This window comes from Myotis myotis, unplaced genomic scaffold, assembly GCF_014108235.1.
Source record: "Myotis myotis isolate mMyoMyo1 unplaced genomic scaffold, mMyoMyo1.p scaffold_m19_p_17, whole genome shotgun sequence".
Lineage (NCBI taxonomy): Eukaryota > Metazoa > Chordata > Mammalia > Chiroptera > Vespertilionidae > Myotis > Myotis myotis.
Window position 1 is genome coordinate 8,417,255 of NW_023416321.1, and position 16,561 is coordinate 8,433,815.

General features: G+C 57.2%; 1 protein-coding gene and 1 long non-coding RNA gene across 6 annotated transcripts; one reads left to right on the forward strand and one right to left on the reverse strand.

Annotated features, from left to right (window-relative positions):
- Positions 1-772: 772 nt before the first annotated feature.
- Positions 773-16,492, reverse strand: GRB7 (growth factor receptor bound protein 7). Of its 5 annotated transcripts, XM_036339110.1 has the most exons (16): positions 15,535-16,492; positions 15,249-15,455; positions 5,797-5,953; positions 5,544-5,694; positions 5,207-5,387; positions 4,959-5,080; positions 4,761-4,838; positions 4,088-4,225; positions 3,644-3,754; positions 3,331-3,429; positions 2,767-2,847; positions 2,545-2,661; positions 2,289-2,349; positions 2,082-2,169; positions 1,883-1,976; positions 773-1,294 (listed from the first exon to the last, which is right to left on the reverse strand). In XM_036339110.1, exons 2-16 carry the CDS (start codon positions 15,403-15,405, stop codon positions 1,148-1,150), a joined length of 1,782 nt encoding a protein of 593 aa, XP_036195003.1. In that variant the 5' UTR covers positions 15,406-15,455; positions 15,535-16,492; the 3' UTR covers positions 773-1,147. The 5 variants fall into 5 exon arrangements, with proteins under 5 accessions (XP_036195003.1, XP_036195004.1, XP_036195002.1 ...); XM_036339111.1 differs by having other exon boundaries at positions 5,207-5,363; positions 15,249-16,492; XM_036339109.1 differs by having other exon boundaries at positions 15,249-16,492.
- LOC118671221 lies at positions 14,436-15,755 on the forward strand. Its single transcript, XR_004972668.1, has 3 exons — positions 14,436-15,136; positions 15,221-15,318; positions 15,712-15,755. It is a non-coding gene; the product is annotated as an uncharacterized LOC118671221 (long non-coding RNA).
- Positions 16,493-16,561: the final 69 nt, after the last annotated feature.

Genomic DNA, 16,561 nt, shown 5'->3' on the forward strand with positions numbered 1-16,561 from the left:
TTTCCCTTCCTCTCTGAAATCAATAAAACTATATATATTTTAAAAAGAGCCAAAATTATTAAAATTCTTAAACAAAAGTCTTCAGACAAAATAAATAAATAAATAAAGGCCGGCATGGGCAGTGAGCGGAGACCTGGCCCTGCAGGGTCTGTCTGGGTGTCGGGGCAGGCGCAGGGGAGTGAGCAGATTTCTAGGTTGAAAAGATCACTCTGGCTGTTGAAACTAGGTTGGAGAGGGAAGCGAGACTCAGAGGGCTGAGTGCTGGAGGATTCCATAAAGGCTTTCTGAAAGGGGCAGGACTATTAGGATGGTAAACAGATCTAGGGTTGGAGAGGAGAGAGGGGGGTTGACAGTGGGGGTAGGTACTGGAGCCGTTCTGTGACTTGGTGGTGGACATACACCTGGGTGTGGATCAGGACCAGTCAGCGCAGGACTTGTAGAGGATGGGGATGCTGACTCATCTCCACAGCCCAGGCCCATTGGAGTTACCTCCATAGATGTAGGCCCTATTGGGAAATCTTATCTGGATGACAGTCCCTTGTCCACTCATTCATTCAACAAGCAATTATTGGGCACCCTCTATGGGTCAGGCTCCATGCTGGGCACTGGGGCTCTCAGATGACCAAGACCACGGCCCTGCCCTCAGAAACATCCCGGCTGGCCAGTAAGTGGCATCTATCCATCTGACACATTCACCAAGGCCTGGTGCACACCTCTCCTGCCCCCCTTCTCAACCCCAGCGAGCCAGGTCTTGCCAGACTGAACTCACAGGTGTATCCAAAAATAACCTTTATTGTAAGGAGTATAAAACAGATCAACTGGCCTCAGTCTGTACAACGTGTGGGGCATCAGACCACCTGGGCTACCCCCATTTCTCCCATAATGCCTTGCCCCAGAGTAGTGCCCAGAAAGGAGCTCCCTGAAGGGGAGAGGGCCACCCCAAGTGCCTTCCCTTGAGATGAGGGATTAAGGGTGAACTGGGGGGATGGGTAGGGGGACCACTTTCTGCCTCAGTGAAGCAAAGGAGCAGAGGAGAAAACTGGATTGGGGGGGGCCTTCCAATCGTTCTCGATCCTGTCCCTGCCCTCTGACCCTCTGAGTTCACCCTAGGAGCCCGGGGCTGAAACACGGGCCTGCCGCCGCCCGGTCAGAGGGCCACGCGGGTGCAGCAGTGGCGCAGCAGGCAGGGCAGGATGCCGCGGTTCAGCTGGTGGAACTCCACGAGCTGCAGCAGGTCGGTGAAGCGCGTCTGGCCCTCGTCCATGCTGAAGTAGAGGCGGCCCTCCTCCTCGCTCTGGGGCAGAGCCAGGGGGTGGGCGGTCAGGGGGGAGCATGAGCCTGAGGGGCTCCCTCCTGGGCCAGGCCCGAGGTCCCCACTGCTTGTGCAGGGAGAAAGGAGAGAGCAGGAGACCCCAGACACGCTGGGGACCAGGAGGGGAGGGTGGAGGCGACAGGCTGCCGGGAGCCCCATGTCTCCACTACAGGCATCGAGGGCAGCGGTCGCCAACCTTTCGGACCTCACGGACCACCAGCTGGCGACCGATGATCTAGGGAAGTGGTTCTCAACCTTCCTAATGTCTCGACCCTTTAATACAGTTCCTCATGTTGTGGTGACCCCCAACCATAAAATTATTTTCGTTGCTACTTCATAACTGTAACTTTGCTACTGTTATGAATCGTCATGTAAATATCTGATATGCAGGATGTATTTTCATTGTTACAAATTAAACATAATTAAAGCATAGTGATTCATCACAAAAACAGTATGTAATTATATATGTGTTTTCCGATGGTCTTAGGCGACCCCTGTGAAAGGGTCGTTCAACTGCTAAAGGGGTCGAGACCCACAGGTTGAGAACCGCTGAGCTAGGGGCTGACTCACCGGCAGGATAAGATAATGCTTGACTTTCTGCAGATGGCACAGAGACAGGACAAAGCCCTGCGGGTTCCGCTGGCTGTCCCGCACCAGGAACAGTCTGCCAGGAGACAGGGCCACGTCAGCCGAGGACACCGGGCTGCTGCCTTCACTCGGGGTCTCCCTTACCCCTGGGCCTGCTGCCCTGCCCAGCCCTGCCCCTTACCCGTCTACCAGGCCTTGCTGGGAGATGAGCCGCTGGCTGTCCTCGCGGGAAATCCGTCCATGGAACCAGGGTTGGGTTCGGTGGATGGCTGGGGTGAGAGGCAGACAGGTGGGCAGTCACTCTGAGGGGATCCTCCTACTAACCACCGCCCCCGCCATGAGTGCGCAGAGACGCCCCCAGCCCCAGGGAGGCTGCGCCCTCACCCACCTGCACTGAGGCTGGTGCTGGAGCACGGGGTGGGCAGGCTGAAACGGTGGTTCGTCTTCTTCTGCAGAACAGAGGGGACACAAGGGTCGGGGGTGGCAGGGCCTGGCTGGGGTATCGCCCACCCTGAAGAATGTAGAGCCCCTTTCTGCACCTGGGGGCCTCCCCTCACCCCTCCCCCTCCCCCTCCCCCTCCATGGAAACCCATATGAAGAGACGTTCCCCAGGACAAACATGCAGGTGAGTGCAGGCGCCTCACCCGCCAGGCGTGGGCCTCCTCCAGGGCGACACTCAGAGCCTCCTGGGGGTTCTCGATGATGCGCCCCGTGTGGCCAGAGAAGTCCATCGCCACCAGGGTGTTGTCCGAGACACTCCTCTGCGCGTGGGACAGAACGGGAGGGGAGCGGTCAGAACAGGACCCCAGAGTCCCCGGAACAGGGTCTGGGTACCCACCCCAACTCACGCCCCTGTGTACACTCACCAAGGGTGGGAACCCCACACAGGACGGGCGCAGGTGGCGAGACTGTGCCTGCTGATAATTCTTATACAGCTGCACCCCATACTGGGGTGTGGAGAGAGAAAGAGGGCCCGAGGTCAAGCAGGTGCCGGGGTGCGGGCCGTGACACCCCCCAGACAGGCCCCCCCAGGAGCAGGGCTGTGTCTGCCCCGGGACCAGGGGTGCGGGCCGTGACACCCCCCAGACAGGCCCCCCCAGGAGCAGGGCTGTGTCTGCCCCGGGACCAGGGGTGCGGGCCGTGACACCCCCCAGACAGGCCCCCCCAGGAGCAGGGCTGTGTCTGCCCCGGGACCAGGGGTGAGGGCCGTGACACCCCCCAGACAGGCCCCCCCAGGAGCAGTGCTGTGTCTGCCCCGGGACCAGGAGTGTGCTGAAGCCAGAGCGGGGACTCCAGCCTTGGACCTGGGATCCGAGAGCAGAATGACGCCCCTCTTTCTGGAGACCTCCTGCGGGCAGAGCTATCCCTCCTCCCTTGTGCTGAGGGTCCCGAGGGCGGGGCCAGCCCCCATGCTGCTCCCGGGGCCTCACCTTGAAGAGGCGGAAGGCGGATAACCAGCAGGTGCGGCTCTGCGCGTCCTCACTGCAGAAGATGCACAGCCCCTTGTGGCCATTGCGAAGCTTGTTGGGCTGCGGGGAAGGAAGCTGGCTGATTCACTATCTGCCTTTAGGTCCTGACCTCCGATTCCTGTCTGTCTCCTGCCTCCTGTCTCCGTGGGGCAGGGGCAGGGGCAGGCGCAGGGAGAGGAGCCTGGGTGTCCCAGACAGAACTCAGAAGCCCCAGGTAGGATCCCGGGGAGCTGAGCAGTTCCCACTCTCCCCCAGGCCAGGCCCGGGCCCTCACCTTGATACAGAAGCCGAAGTCGGTGGGCATCCCGTACAGCTTGCGGCCCTGAGTCACCACATACGCATTGGACTCGTTTACATCTGCCAAGTACTGCAGGTGCCTTGGATCCTGCTCAGCACAGGTGAGAAGAGCTTGGTACAGGCAGGCTCTATCCCCCAGTTACTGCCCAACCAAGCCAGCTGAGGAGATATCAGGACGGATACCGGGGAGGGGGGGCAGAGAAGTGCCCCAGCTCACACAGCAAATCGAAATAGAGGCAGGACTCGAACTCAGTCCCCCTGCCTTCCCCACTGCTACCTCCTGGGGCAGGTAAGCTGGGCAGGAGGGAGGAGCAGCCGAGGGTCTCAGGGCCCAAGGGGAGAAAAGGTCCAGGAGTTCCAACGGGGAAGAGGCGACACCTAGCAGGGCCCGGATGGGGTTTCAGAGGGGCTGGACTGTCACCTTGGAGGTGCCCTTGGTGGAGTAATAGAGGCCAGACCGGCGCAGGAAGCAGAAGAAGCGCTTCCAAAGCTTCCGTCCTGAGCCCCGCAGCTGCAGGAAGCCCTGGATCTCTGGGAAGCTGCCCGCATTCAGGAAGTTCTGCGGCCAGAGGAGAGCAAGAGGGTGAGAGGCCGCCCCAGCCGTGTGGCTCAGTGGATAGAGCGCCGGCCTGCGGGCTGAAGGATCCCGGGTTCGATTCCAGTCAAGGGCACAAGCCCGGGTTGCTGGATCCCCAGTAGGGGGCGTGCAGGAGGCAGCGATCAATGATTCTCGTCATTGATGTTTCTATCTCTCTCTCCCTCTCCCTTCTCTGAAATCAATACAAATAAATCAAATAAAAATATATTAAAAGAAAAAAGGGGGTGAGAGGCCTAGAGGGGGCCACACACTCACACAGAAAACACGCAGCACGCAGGCACTGCCCCTTCCCAGGACCTGCCCTTATGAAAGGAGCTGCCCCACATGCATTTATTGTCCCCGTTTAACAGATGAAGAAACGAATGCTCTCGCAGGGAAAAGACACGTCCCCTCGGTTCTCTCCACCCCACGGAGGGAGGCACAAGGCTTCAGGGCCGAGAAGCAGCGGGGGGGGCCGGGGGAGCCGGGGGAGCCGTGACGATGTGAGTTCCCTCACCTGGATGAGGTCTTCATGCGATAAGCCCGTCGGTGCATCCAGACAGCTGGAGACCATCTTCTCTGGGAACAGGGAGTGCTGGGCAGATGGGAGTCCAGAGTCAACGACTGAGGGCCCAGGTCAGGGATCAGGGTGTCCCATTGCCCGGAATCCCCCCCCACCCCCGCACCCCCCCCCCCCACACACACACACACTCACTGGGGAGCTCTTGAACAGTTCGTACTTGGCGAAGTTCTTCCGGAAGACAAAGCGGCTGTCTGCGCCGATTGGCCATGCAGCTTGTACTTCCACTACTGACTCATGGTCCTCCAAGACCCGCTCTGGGTCAAGGGCAAAAAGCAGGGGTCAGTGGAGATCAGCCCAGACCTCAGGGATGAGCCGTCTGCTTAGCCCAAGGTGTGAAGCATTGCCTCCGGGCCCAGGCAGCCCCTTGCACCCCAACTCACCCAGTGCTAGATGGGGGTGGCACTCCACCAGCCCCCAGTTCTCATCACTGAGGGCGTGAGCTCGCTGCACCAGCATTTCACACACGTAGCGTGCGGTGGCGCCCGCCGCCACCTCCACGGACCGGCAGGCCCCGTCTTCGCTATACACTTTTACTACCTGCACCCCAGGAATTGCAGATGACTTGAGGAAAAGCAAAGGGTGGTTCTTCCCCGCCCCCCCACCTGCTATACCCTCAGGGACCCCTGAGCAAATGCCCCCGCCTCCAAGTGGTGCTGTCCCCCTCCCAGTCCCAGAGCCCTCCCAGGGCCCTGCCTTCTCTTTCCCAGGACAACTCACATGGGGGCAGCTGGTGTCTCGAGGGAGCAGCCCCCTTGCACTGGAGAGTCCCCCAGTAATGGGCGTTTGTGAAGGAGGACTACACAGCTCAGGGAAAGGGTTGGGGATGGAGGGCAGAGAGGTTGTCCGCAGCTCCTCCTCTCGAAGTTTCCTGTGTGGGTTGGGGAAGCGTTGACTTCAAGCTTCTGTTGTCTTTCCCAGTGCTGACCGCGCCCCTCCCCCAGCCCTCGTCAGCCCCATCACCCCGTTGCACCTGCTGGTCGGGATGGACAAAGGCTGGGACCTCTTCACCTCCCCAGCAAGGGGGGCATCGGGCGGCGGGGGAGTCCCCGGCGGGGTCCCCGGGGCTGGGTACAGGTCTTCTGGGGAGCTGCTGTGATGCGGTGGAGACAGGCCCAGCTCCATGGCATCTGAGGGAGAAGAGGGGTCCGAATGCAGCCTCCCTTGTGCCTGGTCCTGGGGAGAGGGGCCAAGGGGACCCGACCTCCTGACTTCCCACAGCGGTCAGGTGCCCTCGGCATTTACCCAGCACCTCACTGCTCCCCCTCTACCTGGAGTTTTCCTGGAGCCTTTGGGGAAAGAGTGAGCCCGTTTTGCAAAAGGGGACACTAAGTCCTGAGAAGCAAACATGTTGTTGTTGTTAATCCTCACCCAAGGATATATGTTTTGTAAATGTTTTTCAAAATATATATTTTTTTATTGATTTTATAGAAGAAGGGAGAGGGACAGAGAGACAGGAGCATCGATGATGAGAAAGCTAGAGCTTGCAACCCAGCATGTGCCCAGACTGGGAAGCGAACCATGACCTTCTGGTTCATAGGTCAACACTCAGCCACTGAGCCACGCCAGCAGGGCTAAAATATGTGTTGTTTTTATTTGTTTTTAGAGAGAGAGGAAGGGAGAAACATTGATGAGAGAGAAACATCCATCAGCTGCCTCCTGCAAGCCCCCTACTGGGGATCAGGCCTGCAATCCCGGCTTGTGCCCCCAATGGGAATTAAAAGGTCAACCTCTTGGTGCCTGGGTTTAGGCTCCACCACTGAGCCACACTGGCTGGCCCGAGGATATTTTTTCCATTAATTTTTAGAGAGAGTGGAAGGAAGGAAGGGAGGGAGGAGGGGGGAGAGAGAGAGAGAGAGAAAAACATCGATGAGAGAAAGACACATAGATTGGTTGCTCCCGAACACACCCAACTGGAGTTGGGATCAAACCAGCAACCCAGGTGCCCTTGACCTGGAATCCTTGGCCCTTTGGTGCCCGGGCTGACACTCTAACCACTGAGCACACCAGCCAGGGCGAGAAGGGGGCATTCTTGCTCCCACCACAGGTGAGCCAGGGAATAGAAGCCAGTGTTGGGACTGCTAGTCCAGTGTCCTTCCTTTCACCCCAAGTTGCCCAGGGGAAGAGCTAAGAGGGTCACCCCAACACAGCCAAGGCGCAGCAATAGACGCCACGACCCACAGACTATCTTGGGCTCCAGCTCTCAGCGTCAGGCCAAAGGGTCACCTCTCGGTCTCCGGAGTGTGGGGCACTCACTCCTCTGGGCTCTGCGCTGGGTTTTTGTTCAGCTGCCAGACCTGGCTGCCAGAGCCTGTTGTGGCAACGCATGCCCAAGTGCTGAGTGATGCACAGAGGGGAGAAGGAGGTGGGGAAGGACAGGAACCAGGAAGGCAGGAGGCAGGCTCAGTTGTGGTGGGAAAAGGAGACCTTCGCCCCAGTAGCTCCCAAACCTGTGTGCCCTCCCCAGGCCCTTCCTCCTGCCCAATTTTCTTGAAGTTCTGATGCTAGAGCTACTGCCTCTGAGAAGCCTTCCTGAAATTTCCACATCAAATCCAAAGGGCTCCCAGGGCACTGTGCTGGCCTCCGTGACAATTACTGTGCTCCTGTCTTATCCACCCCGCGGTCTCCTCGGCAGGCCAGGGTTTTCCCCACATCTTAGCACCCACAGGTGCATGGGAACCCAGGACAGGTAAGAGTAGGAGAAATGGGGCAAAGATGCCCACTGTGGGGTAGAGGTAGTGCAGGCCCCTCCTCCACAGGAACCAAGACCCCCTTGGCTGGTTGAGACCTGGGAGGACCTGGAAGACCTCACTAATTCCAGCCCCCTGCCCACTCTCTGGATCTCAGACCAGGGTTGTTAGGCTGCCTTGGGCACCTGGGATTGACCCCCATCCCCGTCCCCCAAGGATGTGGCAGGCCCCTGGCCCTTAAGTGAGAGAATGAGGGGACTTGGGGGACAGGTGAGTCAAGGTGGGGCGGAGCAGCACTGCCTGGGGCTCTCCATTCAACCTTGACTCATCTGTACAACTTCCTGGCTTAGGAGAAACACAAACAACCCTGCCTCTACCCACCACCCACCCTCTACTCCCGCCCCCAACCTACCAGCTTGGGAGGAATGGGAGGCTCAGGATAGGGAACAAGATGGGGGAGGAAGAGGATGCAGGGCCTGAGGCTCCTTTGACATCATCTCCTCCTTCCCTACCCTTGGCCTGCCTCCACTTCCCCAGTCCAGGTGGGACCTGTAATCCCTAGGTAAGCAGTCCAGTACCTATCACCCAGCCCAGGAGCCCCCTCACCCAGGAAAGAGAGAAGAAAAGCCTGGCCTGGATTCAGGGGCCCATCTGGAGTGGAGCCAACCTCCCAGTGGTGCACCTCCCTCGCCCAAAGAAACCTCAAAATGCTCCCTCCCTTGTCTGGGACCTCCCAGGCCTTCATTCTGCTGCTGCAGCCCACCTCTAGCACCCAGGACTCAGCAGGTCCAGGAGACTCATCCCCATCTCCCTTGCGGGATGAAGGTCCTCCAAACACATTGTCCTAGTGTCCTGGCCAGAGGTGTACCCCAGGACCAGGAGTGAAAAGTCAAGACACCCCAGAGGACAGACAGGCAGGTTAGGAAAGGCCCAGGGGAGAGACAGGGAGGGGCTTAGGGTCTTGCTGGAAGGGGAAGACACACCCACCATCACCATCAACAAACACCAGTATTTCAACACCAAAACACAATTTCACCACCGCCACCACCACCCCTAGCTAACATCTGTCAAACAGCCCTGGTAGCTTCATTCCAGGGAGGACTAGGGAGAGGGGCTGAGAGGGGCTGACCCTCTTAGCTCTTCCCCTGGGCAACTTGGAGCTGTTCCCAGGAAGGCAGAGACCAAAAGTGGGGTGGTCTGGGTCCTCCCCCAAAACAGATTCCGGTCAAGGGCACATGCCCGGGTTGTGGGCTCGATCCCGAGTAGGGCGCGTGCAGGAGGCAGCCAATCAATGATTCTCATCACTGATGTTTCTATCTCCCTCTCCCTTCCTCTCTGAAATCAATAAAAGTATATTAAAAATAAATAAAGTTTTCAAACTGGGGCCCTCGGAAATTCGCGTGTTTAAGAAACCCAACTCCCAAATCAATTTGACCCCTCAAGGCTGCACGTCCCAGCGGCGGCTCCCCCAGCGCCTCCCGCCCGGTGGCTCCGGCCCCACCCTCCTCCCCGCCCTCCGTGCCTCCTTGTTTACTTCCTGAATCTTGCCCCACCTGGCAGGCCCCAAGGTGCGGAGGGTGGCAGGGCCCTTTGTTTGGGGCCGATAAACAACAGGCCATCGTCCGGCTTCCCAGGTGGGGGCGGGGCTCACAGGGCAGAGGCCTGGGCTGCGGGTCTGGGCGCGGCGGGAAGGCCCAGGTGTTGTCCGGTACCCCACGCCCCGCCCCCGTCGGGATGGATTGTAGGGGGCAAGGCTTAACTTTTGGGGGTCTCTTGGGGTGCAGGGCCCAGGTGAGGAGGCGGTAAACCCCTTTGTGACCCGGAGTTGGGGGGAGGGACCAGGACCTGAGGCCCCGCCCACTCCCTCGCTTAGAGAGAGAAAAAGCACCCAATGGGAAGGGGGCAGCCCTTTTAAAGTTTAATTCGGGAAGAATGCTACAGGGTCCGGGGAGTTAATCATTACAGGCCGCTTGCCTTCCAGAAGGGCCCCCAGCAGGGACCAGCGGGGAGAGCAGGGGCCAGGGAGGGCACACCAAGAAGGGGCCTCTGGAGAGGCGGTAGGGTTGGGACGCCTGCCAGCGGCGGACAGGTGCATTCTCCATCCCCGCAGTGCCAGGGCCACCCGGACCCGGACCCAGACCCGGACCCGGCTCTTTCTCCAGCAGCTCAGTCATCCCAGACCATCTCCCCCTTCCGCCCCTCACCCTCCGCGCAGGACACACTGTCCGCAGGCCGCGTGCGCTGCAGACCACCCACTGCGAAGCCCCCTGCGTCCTGAGCCAGGAGCCCCCCCGCCCCTGCCTGCCCCGTCCCCGCCTGCCCATCGAGGGCAGGACTGTGGTCCTGAGCGGAGAGATACAATCATCCAGAACCCCTCTCTTAGACTGCCCCCCAAACAGATGGGAGGGTGCCCCCGGCCCGCCGTGGAGGCGTTGGTCTTTGATAAACTTGGGGAACCTCAAACTGGGGTAAAACCAGGCTGGACCCGGAGTGACTCCCGGCAGCTGGCTCGGGATTCAGCCCCCCTCCCAGCTCGCCTTCCGGGAATGGGGAGGGGCTAGTTTCAGCGGGAAAGCGCGTCCCCGAAAGGGAAGGCTCTGAGCTCTGGCTTCCCCGCTCCCGTCGCCTCGTCCGTCCAGGGAGCGCGGGGTGGGCGCCCACAGGGCGGGCAGGAGATGAGAACGGGGCGAGTCTGGGGGCAGGTGGTGAGGAGGGGGCGGGATGAGAAACTCGAGGAAAAGCGCCAGTGAGGCCGCCGGGTAGCTCGGCAGGAGGCCGAATCTTTCCACCTGGACCCCGGACCTGCCGGGGCTCCGCACCCCCAAGACAAAACGCCCGCTTCGGCCCTTACCTGGACCTTGCGCACAGGTACACCTGGCTGGGGCCGCGGGTTCGGGAGGGAGGCGCCAGGCCCTGAACTACCTGTCCCCCTCCTGCCCCCGCCCTCGGCCTGACATCACTGAGTGGGGGAAGGGGGAGCCCGTCGGCGGCTCAGCCGCTCACCTGGGCAGCCAGCCAGCCCGTGGCCCTGAGACCAGCACAGCCTGGGGCCCCGGTGCGTCTGGGGGGACGAGAGCAGGTTGTCATCTGGGATCGATCTCGGTCCCCTTACCTGGAGAAGCCTCAGCAGGAGTCGTGGGACTCAGGGTCCGAAATCCGGCTCAGTCTAGGGGACCTAGGGACCTGGACTTGGTTGCAAATCCACTCCCTCTTCTCTACAGGTGGTAGCAGGGTGTCCCCACGTCGGAGGTAGAAGTCGGGGGTGGGGGAGCGTGAGCAGCCCCGTGTGTACCCGCTTCTGGCCCAAGGAAACTAAAATTTGTTGTGCAGGTGGAGGCGGGGCCTGGAAAGGGGCCTGGGAGGAGGAAGCACCCTAGGGGCGGGGACTCCCTGAAACTCGACGCCGGCTGGGATTGTTTTTGTCCTTTTCGGCCTGGCAGCAGGTGCCAGGGAAGAGGCGGAGACAGTCGACCTGAACCGCCTCCAGAGCGAAGATCTCGAGTCCTCGTCGCCCGTAAGGGAGAAGCTGGGGGCGGGAAAGTAGGGGGAAGCGGCCCCGCCCTCTCCTCCCCTTGTCCCTTCTCCAAACCTGTTCATTGGCCAAGCCAGGCGGCTATCGGTTCCACCCCCTGGGGCAAAGGGCACTCTGCAAAAGAGGGAAGCCTGCCCCTTGACCTCCGGCCAGTCTAGTTACCCAAGCTGCATCCTGGCTCCCAAGAGGCACCCAGAGTGTGTCCTTCCTTCTAAGCAAAGTCCAGAGACTCAGCTTCTCCTTCTGAAATGGAAGGGGTAAGTCAGGATCTCTTGGTGGGAGGAGTGATCTAGGCAAAGCTCTGGCCAGGTGCCCGGGGACGCGGGAGAGCCCTCCCTCTAGCTCTCTCCTGCAGCACTAGGCAAACACTGGGGCTGGAGGAGGATCTGGGAAGCTGAGATCAAAGGCAGCGGCCACCTCCCCGCCAGAAGTGGGTAATGGTTGGGTAAACAAACAATCCACAAGGTGATAAGAGGTCTGCCATGAGAAATGGCTCCAGCCTCAACTTTCTCCAAACCAGATTTTTCTAGGAAAAACCAGTATGAGTGAACTAAGCAAAGAAGTGTGTGTGTGTGGGGGGGGGGGGGGGGGGGCGAGGTCACCTGGGCCTCGGGGCAGCTGTGCAAAGCACAGTGGACAGTTCACGCAATGATTCCTTCATTCATTCAGCTGGTATTTGTTACGTACCTACTATATGCTAACCCCATGCTTGGTACTGGGGAATCCAGCCGTGAGCAACAAAAACAAACCCCACCCTTGTCCTCAAACAGCCCAGGCAGGGAGACTGATGTTAATCAAAGGATCATACAAACAATAAGAAATGATAGGTGACAACTATGCTGGGAGAATGACTCACCTAGGGAGTCAGGGAAGTCTTCTCCATGGAAGTGACAACTGAGCAGAGGGGAGGCTGTGTCGGGCAAGAAAGTGGGTGTGGAAGGTAGGGGGAAAGGCAAGTGCTTTGGACTCAGTTGTGCTTTTCCCAGTGTGGCCTGTGACCGCCTGCCTCCAAATCTCCCTAGCCTTGTGCAAAAAACAGATCCCTATGCACCCTCCCCCTACTGAACCTGTCTCTGGGGCCAAGATAGGAATGTATGGTATTGACAAGCCCTCAGGTGGTTGTTCTGTAAACCTGGTTTAAGAGCCACCCATCCTGTCTGTCCAGACCGGCAGGAACTGTGGACAGAGGCCAGACCCTGCAAGGTCTATCTGGGCTTACGTAGAGGCACCGAGGAACAGGCCCGTTTCTATTCTGGAAAGTTCACTCTGGATGTTGAAGGATAGGTTGGCGAGGGAAGTCAGACTGAGAGGGCTGAGTGCTGCAAGATTCCACGTATATGGATTTCTGGAGGGAGTGGAACTATAAAGACAGAAAACAGATCTGGGTTTGGGGAAGGCGGAGAGAGGTTGACAGTAGGGGCACAGAGACTTACGGAAGGTGATGGATTGTTGTGTATCTTGGTCATGATGATGGATATACAACTGTGTGTGTCAGGACTCACGTACACTCAAGTGGGTGAATTTTACTGTGTATAAATTGTATCTGAATTTTTAAATAAAAAAGAAACAAGAAAAAATAGATTCATAGCTCAATGAAACAGAATCAAGAGTCCAAATATAGCCAAAACCGGTTTGGCTCAGTGGATAGAGCGTCAGCCTGCGGACTGAAAGGTCCCAGGTTCGATTCCGGTCGAGGGCATGTACCTTGGTTGCGGGCACATCCCCAGTGGGAGATGTGCTGGAGGCAGCTGATTGATGTTTCTCTCTCATCGATGTTTCTAACTCTCTATCTCTCTCCCTTCCTCTCTGTAAAAAATCAATAAAAATATTTTTTTTTTTTAAAAAGAGTCCAAATATAAACTCTTACATTTCTGGTCAATCGATTTTTGACAAAGGATCCAAGACCATTCAATGTGGGAAAGGATAGTCTTTTCAATAAATACTTCTGGGACAGTTGAATATCCACATGCAAAGGATGAATCTAGATCCTGACCTCACACAAGGCACACAAATTAATTCAAAATAGATCGACCTAAATGTAAGAGCTAAAACCAAAAAACTTCTAGAAGAAACCATGGGAGAAAATCTTTATGACTTTGTATCTCAAATACAACAGCAAAAGCACAGGTGACAAGTGAAAAAATTGATGAATTAGGCTTCATCAAAATTTTAAATTTTTTGCCCTTCAACAGACACCACTAAGAAAATACACACACACACACACACACACACACACCTTGTCAAACACTGGGAGTAAATATAGCTGATTAGGGACTTTGTATCCAGAATATAAAAAGAACTCTTACAAATCAATAATAGACAAACAACCCAATTAAAAATGGGCAAAATATTTGAGTAGATGTTTTTCCAGATAAGATATATGAGTGGCTAGTAAAGTTGCTCTTGTAAAGATGCTCAACATCATTTGTCATTAGGTTAATGCCAATTAAAGCCACAATGCGCCCTGGCCAGTTTTACTCAGTGGATAGAGTATCAGCCTGTGGACTGAAGGGTCCCGGTTAGATTCTGGTCAAGGGCACGTACCTGGGTTGCAGGCTCAATCCCCGGGCCCCAGCAGTGCCCTTGTGGGAGGCAATATGTCTCTCGCATATCAATGTTTCTCTCTCTGTCTGTCTCTCTAAAAATCCATGGAAAAATATCCTCGAGCGAGGATTAACAACAGCAAAATCCCACAATGATATACCACCTCACACTCATCAGAATGACTATAATCAAAGGGACAGATAAGTGTTGACAAAGATACGGGGAAGCAAATCCTTATATATTGCTGGTGGGAATGTAAAATGGTACAGCCACTTTGAAAAAACAGTTTGTCAGTTTCTTAAAAAGTTAAACATAAACTTACCATGCACTCCAGCAACTCAATTCCTAGAATCTACCCAAGAGAAATGAAAACATGTACCAAGACAGTTACATGAACATTCATAGCAGCATTATTCCAAATAACCAAAAACTGGACTTTCAGATGTCCATCAATTAGAATACATAAACAAAAGGTGACATCCATGAGATGGGATCCCAAGCTACAAAAGGGAGCAAACTGCTGGTACAGGCTACAGCGTGGATGAACCTCAAAACCTTTACACTGAATGAAAGAATCCAGAAGCGAAAGACCACATATTTTATCGTTCCATTTAATATACGAAATGTCCAGGAAAGGCAAGTTTATAGACAGAAAGCAGGTCCGTGGTTGCCTAGGACTGCAGTTGAGAGCTGGATTGACTGCAAGCAGGCAAGAGGGACCTTCTGAGGTTGATGGAAATGTTCTGTAATTGGATTGTAGCCACGGGTACACAAGTCTATATGTCATTGTTTTAAAACGAATGGTTTAAAGAAATGCTAGGGTGGGTGACCTGTTAGTATATTATGGCGGGCCGCCAGCGAGGGAAGAGGCAGGGAGACCTCCTTCCCAGCCTCCATTTCTAGAGTCGCAAAATGGGAATAATGGTGCCAGCCTGTAGTAAGGCTGGGACGACAGGGGAGGTGCAGGAACTGGAGGCACGTGATGGTGATGGGATCAGTGAGCGTAAGGAGTGAGAGCCCCAAAGCCTGTGGTCCCCAAATGCAGGGGGAGAGGTGGTCACTGCCCCAGATTGTAGGGCCTGTTGAATCGGCCAACGCCGGGTCCTGAGACTCCTTGCTCCACCACATTCTCTTCCTGGAAAGCAGTTTAAGATATTTTATTCGATCAGAGGCAGCAGCAACCTCCCAGCCAGAAGTGGGTAATGGCCGAGAACTCCAGCGGACACCGGGTGCGGGACAAGCCCCCGAGCTCGCCCTGAAGGCGGTGTGCACTGGCCCACCCAGCCGCGAGCCTCCTGGCCGAGGCTAGGGCCAAACCCTGGCGGCAGCGGCAGCCGCGGCCTGCAGGGGGCGCCCGGACGGAACGCGTGGCCCCGCCCCCTCACGTGCCCGCGGCGTCACGTAACACCCGGAAGCAGCGGCCGGAGCGGAGCCGGCAGCAATGAGCGGGGACGCGGGGCCGGCGTCTGCAGCGCCCCATCCCGGGGAGCTCGAACCGGGCAGTGGGGTCCGCATCGTGGTGGAGTACTGGTGAGCGGCTCCGGCCGGTGAGGTTCCGGTCCGGATGAGGGCGGGTCCGCGGGCGGTCCCTGCCCCGAAACCCAAGCGACCCCCAGGTGTGGTCTCCCTAGTGAACCCTGCGGCTTTGAGGCGACCTACCTGGAGCTGGCGAGCGCCGTGAAGGAGCAGTACCCTGGCATCGAGATCGAGTCGCGCCTGGGGGGCACAGGTGAGGCCGCAGAACACCTGCTGAGTCAGGGTTCCAAGTCCCAGCTGCCCCGCTCTGTCTCCGGCGGTGGCTGGCACCTAGTGACATGTCCAGACAGCTTGACCCCCTTCCATCGTGGAGGGGGTCACAGACGAATCCTGTAAGGGAAAGCCGGTGAGACTGTGAAAGGACAGGTTTGGAGGGGAGGGAGCCCTTCCTGGAGTTCAAAGGGCTCACATGCGTTCCTTGTTCCTTTGGCCTGACCCCGGGTTGGGAAATGTCTTGAAGAGCTGCAGGTCTCTAACCGGGCATGCGGAGGACATGGGCGCCTGTGCCCACTCTGAGTGCGGAGGGCCTCCTGACCTTTGCCTTGTTCTCAGCAGACAGTTGATTCACTGGTTTATTTAATACCAGGGGCCTTTGAGATCGAGATCAATGGACAGCTGGTGTTCTCCAAGCTGGAGAACGGGGGCTTCCCTTATGAGAAAGATGTGAGTATTTGCAGTGTTGGAAGCACCCCGGGGTCACCACGCCTCTGCCGCACATCATCCCACGCCATCTCTCTGCCCTCCAGCTCATTGAGGCCATCCGGAGAGCCAGTAACGGAGAACCCCTAGAGAAGATCACCAACAGCCGCCCCCCCTGCGTCATCCTGTGAAGGCATGGGATTCCAGGTTCCTGTGGGTTCTGGGGTACAAGCCTTGGTCTCCCCTTTGGTCCTGCTGAGGGTTCCCCACTACCCCTTTCCCCTCACTTAGCTCCAGGTAGCTGAGACCCTGGCCTCCACTTTGCCCCTTTGGGTACCAGGAGGGAATAGAAACTTCTGTCGGTCTGGAGCATGGGAGAGCCTCTCCACTGATATTATCACAGCCACCTTGTACCCCTTCCGGGGATCAGTGTCCACAAAAACTTGCTCCCCGCTCCAGCCTCGCTGCACCTGTAAGAGGCCACTGTCGTTCTAATTTATTTTCTACTAGCCCCGGGCATTGTCAGCTATTGGCAATAAACTGGCACTACAAACACTTGTGCCAACTAGTGTGTGTTATGTCCAGCCTGGGAGTGTGGGGGAGGAGCAGGGTGGCTGTGCTGGGTGGGCGGGCTTTTTCTGGATAGCGACTTCTGGTTCAGTGATCTCTTCTCATAGCCAATAAGGAAAATGAGTGACCCAGTAGACACTGCCTCTTCCCCGCCGCCCGCCGCCCCCCCCCCCCCCCCGCCTCTCATTATGATGGGAGGGGTGGGTGGCCTTAAGGGATTTGTTTTT